We start from the raw sequence: 5359 nt of genomic DNA, 5'->3' as shown, positions 1-5359 counted from the left end.
AGATAAAAGTGTGAAATTCGTATATTTGTAGATTATTATGATTCGTATCTATATTGTGGACTGTTTTTATCATTTGTTAAAAATAAAAACATCGTTATATATATATAGGGGTGAAATATTTTGAGACCACTTCTTATTTTAGGACCAACTAGGACCATTGATTTTTGTACACCATCATCATCTACTACGATATACAAGACTTTTTTGTAAAAACATTAAGACTTTCTGGCGACGGGCCCACCAGAAAATCATGTGTAAGTTAACTTACACATGATTTTTCTGTGGGCCCGTCGCCAGAAAGTCTTAGTGTTTTTACAAAAAGTCTTGTATATCGTAGTAGATGATGATGGTGGTGTGTAAGTTACGAAAATCAATGGTCCTTTTTTGGACTTTCTTTAGTTGGTCTCAAATTATCTTTCCCCTATATATATATATAAAAGGTAGAGATCCAGAGAGAAAGTTCTTAATGAGAGAAGGGAGAGAAGGTCCGTTTTTTTTAGCTTGTTTTTTTTAATATTTTTTTATTTTTTCATTTTTTTTTATTCTTTTTTTAATTAACTTAATACACATCGCTATATATTATTTAGTGATAAGAAAGTAATACCTTTAAAAAAACATAGATGATTTGTGCAATTAACTCTTTCCTTTATTTAATGTTACAATATATATATATATATATATATATATATTAGTTTTGTACCTGCGTAATGCGGCGAGGCATAGGAAAAAAAAGCTTGTTAATTAGCGGTACTCGCGCGATTATCGGATCACCGTACCTATGGCTATGTGTGTTTTAGACGGCAGAGACGACGACGGTTTTGGGGGGCGATGGCTATATGTGTTTTAGAGGGAGGTGGTTTTGGGGGAATGTATGTGTCTTTTGTTGTATGAGTGTGTTTTTTGGTATAATATGTGAGCAGCTTGAGGGGGAAAGGGAGACAAATTGGGCGTAAGGTTTTCTTAAGGGTATTTTTGATATTTCAGGATTAAAGTGTTTGGTGGTAGTGTAAATTAAAAGGGTAAAAATAGGGAATTTAAAGGTAGAGTGTTTAATTTGGAGATGGATAGACGGGTAGTTTGTTTATATATGGAGTATTGATATGTATATATATATATATATATATATAATCAATTTTTTATTTTTAACAATTTGTCGAGTACTTTCAAGGAAGACCGAACCATATAATGGACCAACCCAGCATAACGCTCCAGCCTGCTAGAGTTCAAGAGCTATAACTGGTGTTCAAGGAAAAATTCACAAGCTTGTCACTCTAGCCAGAAACGAACTCCTTGGTGGAAAACCAAATATACATCCGCCATTAAGCCAGTAAAAACATATTTTCCTACAATGTTACCTTTTACTAAGATAAAAGCTGAAAGAAGATTTATTTTGCTATAATTAGTGGAAGATTATTTGTAATTAAGTTTATTGAAAGCCTAATATTATAATTATAGTAGTTATCATTATAGTTGAATCATGATTACAATGAAAACGTGATTGCTTTTATAAAATTGATAGTTTTCAAACTTTAATGTATTTTCGGGGATCAATGGAGAAGGTAGTAAGAAATTATGAGATGCGTATGCATGAATTATTATTAATGATCCAAAGCTTTCCAATATTATATATTCGAAATAAATAAGAGATCCATGTCTTCCACGACAACCTTGATAGAAAGAACAAAAAGGGCAGCTGGAGGGTTGTTTGCAATAGCACTAAACCAGGTACAGACCATCAAACTCGTCCGTTGTTGGGTACTAGTACGACGTCGTCATCCATCGGTGCCGATGCTTTCTCGAATGATCGTCGTCTTTGGGTTCATGAATCTTCCGGTCTTCTCCGCCCTGTCTTCAGGTATTTATAATTTATCATTTTGTGTGTGGTCGATTTCTTTCATCTTATGCATTTTTTAAATTTTTTTTTTCTCTTTTTCCAATTACGTACAGGTGCCTAGGTATCGACAGTGCATCATGGCCTGATCTTGAAACAGCTGCTACAAGTTCTCATTGGAAGAGTAATGTCAGACCAGTATGTTACTTCACACTTTTATATTATTTAGTCTTAATTAACAAGCAGGTTTTTCATTAATCTTTTTGGTAAGTGTAGCAAAATACTGTAAAAAAAGTAAGTAAGTAACTCCTCAGTGCCGCCTTCCACGGGTTTTGAGCCCCAATACCTCGACGGTGTATGGGGGAGGTTAAGATGTAGGCAGACCTTACCTCTACCAAAGTAGAGAGGCTGCTTCCAGTTTCTACCTAAATGGTAGAAAAGGCCCTCCAACCTTTGCATGGGATGAGGATCGAACCCATGACCTCTGTCTCCAGAGGCAAGGGTGTTTACCACTGATCCAACCATCTATATATATAACAAGTATAAAATGTGGTTGATATTATTAGTTTTTGACAGCTATTGAAAGTACTAGCAGAAGAAAGTGATGGTCCTAAAGAAGTGGAAGAGCAAGAACTTGCATTGTCAAAAGCAGTAGACACAACGGTATCAAGCATAGAAACATCAGAAGAAAGTTCTGAACAGAAAAAGAAAAAACAGCGTGCATACGCACAAGAATGGCGTGAAAAGTTCTCTGTTAGTGAATCAATAGCTGAAACAAAGGAACAGAAAGTCCCTACTTCTTACACTAAGGAAGTTGAAGAAACAATATTTGAAGAGGCCAGTTTGATTGGTAACCGAAGGAAAGTGGCAGTCTTATATGAGCTTCTTTCAGCTTGTTTGTCAGATACACCTGAAGATGACAAGAAATCTGAACAACGACAAAAAGGGTATGATGCTCATCATCGTGCTGCTTTGAGGTTGCTTGCAACATGGTTTGATGTTATGTGGATAAAAATGGTTTGTTTTGTTTTTTTTTTTGTTGTTGATGTTTTATATTTGATTTCAGCATTCCAACACAGATTAAGATTTTGATATTCCAGGAAGCGATTGAGGTGGTTCTTTCTTGTTCTGCAATGGTGGTTTTGGAACAAGAAGAAGGAAAAGTAAATGAGCGTGACGACTCGTGGGAGAAGTGGAAGCGTGGAGGTCTAATTGGAGCAGCAGCTGTGACTGGTGGAACGTTAATGGCAATTACTGGCGGTATGATTCTTATTAATTAAATCATAGAACTATGCATTTTATATATTTTTCGTGTAAAAGAACAAACACCAAACACAATTTTCTCATGTTGTCAACAGGTTTAGCTGCTCCGGCAATTGCATCAGGAGTTAGCGCTTTAGCTCCTACACTAGGTACCGTTGTGCCAGTGGTTGGAGCTGGTGGCTTTGCTGCTGTTGCAAGTGCTACTGGAAGCATTGCAGGTTCTGTTGCGGTCGCTGCATCGTTTGGAGGTGATAAAAGGATACTTGATTCAATATATGATAAACATGATTGAGTAAGGACTAATACGTTGAGTAAACCAGCTGCAGGCGCTGGACTTTCAGGGGCTAAGATGGCTAGAAGGACTGGTAGTGTGGAAGAATTTGAGTTCAAAGTGATAGGGGAAAACCACAATAACGGCGTGAGTCTAATTTTAGTTTTCACTTACTGCTACAATGTTTTAAAGACAAATTTGTTATTTAACTCTCTGTCTCTAGAGGCTGGCAGTGGAAATTCTGGTTTCAGGGTTTGTCTTTCAAGAAGAAGATTTCTTTAGGCCTTGGGAGGGACAGAACAATAACATGGAAAGGTATATACGGGTCGAGATAATGAAGGATATCAAAAAGACTAAAAAGTGATAGTTTGTAGTCAATTTTTTTAGGTATGCGTTACAGTGGGAATCCAAGCATTTGATTGCCATAAGCACTGCAATTGAGGACTGGCTTACATCAAGTAACAACTTTAACCTTGTCATTTTCCAATACGTTTAGTTATGAAATTATGCGATTATATTCTTCTGGTCAATGACGCAGGAATAGCAATGGAGTTGATGAAACAAGGTGCTATGATGACAGTACTAAGCTCTCTTCTAACTGCTTTAGCTTTGCCTGCCGCATTACTTGCTCTGACTGATATCATCGATAGCAAATGGTCTATTGCCTTGGATAGGTATTTCATTTTAGTTTTTAGCCCTCTTACAGAATAAAAAAGGTTAGATATTCTTCGTTGAGTTTCATGTGGATCGCCATGCTGAGTTTTGTTTGTCCGCCAGATCTGACAAAACTGGAAAGTTGCTTGCTGAAGTGTTAGTGAATGGATTGCAAGGTAACAGGTAAAGTTAAATATTGTTATTTACCCTCCCAAAACTTTCAGGAGGGGAGTAACTTAATAGTTGATCATTTGGTGCTTATAACTTTTCAGGCCCGTGACACTAGTAGGTTTCTCACTTGGGGCACGGGTGATTTTTAAGTGTCTTGAGAATTTGGCAGAAACTGGTCATGGTAATTATAATCCGTTAAAAGGCATCCATGATTTTCAAGTGTCAAGGTCTACTGAGGAATCTTAATCTGCATATTTATTTCCATTTTCAGTTGGAATTGTTGAAAGAGTCGTTCTTCTTGGAGCGCCAGTATCTATAAAAGATGAAAATTGGGACGCTGCTAGAAGGGTATAGTATAACATCTTTTGTACTTATAATTATCCGTGTATTACAATTCATTAATTTCTTGACGTGATCATTCTATTTTTCCAGGTTGTTTCAGGAAGATTGATAAATGCTTATTCTGAAAATGATTGGATGCTTGGAGTAGCCTTTCGTGCCAGGTACACGTTATATAGAATCACCAGTCTTACATGCATTCCATTTTCAGTATGTCGTAATCTTCTGAATTAATTCTATGTCCTTTCTAAAACAGCCTCCTTAGTCAAGGATTAGCTGGAATTCAACCAGTTGATGTTCCTGGAATCGAGAATGTAAGATTTGTATTTAATAAGTACTCTTTTGCACATTAAAGTTTCAATCAACAGATTAACAATGTTTAATTATTTGTTGTTGCTGCACACTGCAGGTTGATCTTACAGAACTCATAGAGGGCCATTCTTCTTATTTATGGGGTTCCCGGGAGATACTAGATCGTCTTGATCTTGAATCTTATTATCCTGTTTTCAAAATTGGTTATACCAAGGATTGACCTAGGAGGTCACAAGTAGAATAACACTAATAGTATAATTACCATACCATTAAGGAGGAGTGTTCAAGACCAATTTGTTAGAGCTAGGGCTTCAGGCCCCTGAGTTTCAAGGCCCCGTTTTTGTATATCTACATTTATATAAGTCCGTTTTTGAACCAGAAAGAGGTTTAAGTTTATTTTGTAGCTAGCATCTTCTTTTTACTTTTGAGTAAGTTGTATAACAATAAGCCAAAAAGTTGTGTAAACTTTAGTATAGTCGAGTAGTAAAATTCTTATTATATAAGACATCATCTGATAA

The 5359-nt window shown here is 36.2% G+C and overlaps 1 protein-coding gene across 1 annotated transcript; it reads left to right on the top strand.

The window, feature by feature from the left end:
- The first annotated feature begins 1542 nt into the window (after positions 1-1542).
- LOC122610208 (transmembrane and coiled-coil domain-containing protein 4-like) lies at positions 1543-5359 on the top strand. Its single transcript, XM_043783200.1, is given in 16 exon segments — positions 1543-1729; positions 1732-1855; positions 1948-2029; positions 2408-2848; positions 2932-3091; positions 3190-3342; positions 3415-3512; positions 3589-3680; positions 3753-3823; positions 3904-4039; positions 4143-4202; positions 4292-4371; positions 4462-4538; positions 4623-4693; positions 4786-4843; positions 4939-5359. Coding segments are annotated over 16 exon segments (1905 nt in total). The 5' UTR covers positions 1543-1650; the 3' UTR covers positions 5062-5359.

The sequence above is a fragment of the Erigeron canadensis genome, chromosome 8 (assembly GCF_010389155.1).
Source record: "Erigeron canadensis isolate Cc75 chromosome 8, C_canadensis_v1, whole genome shotgun sequence".
Lineage (NCBI taxonomy): Eukaryota > Viridiplantae > Streptophyta > Magnoliopsida > Asterales > Asteraceae > Erigeron > Erigeron canadensis.
Note: the sequence above shows the minus strand (reverse complement) of the source record. Positions and strands in the feature narration are given on the sequence as shown.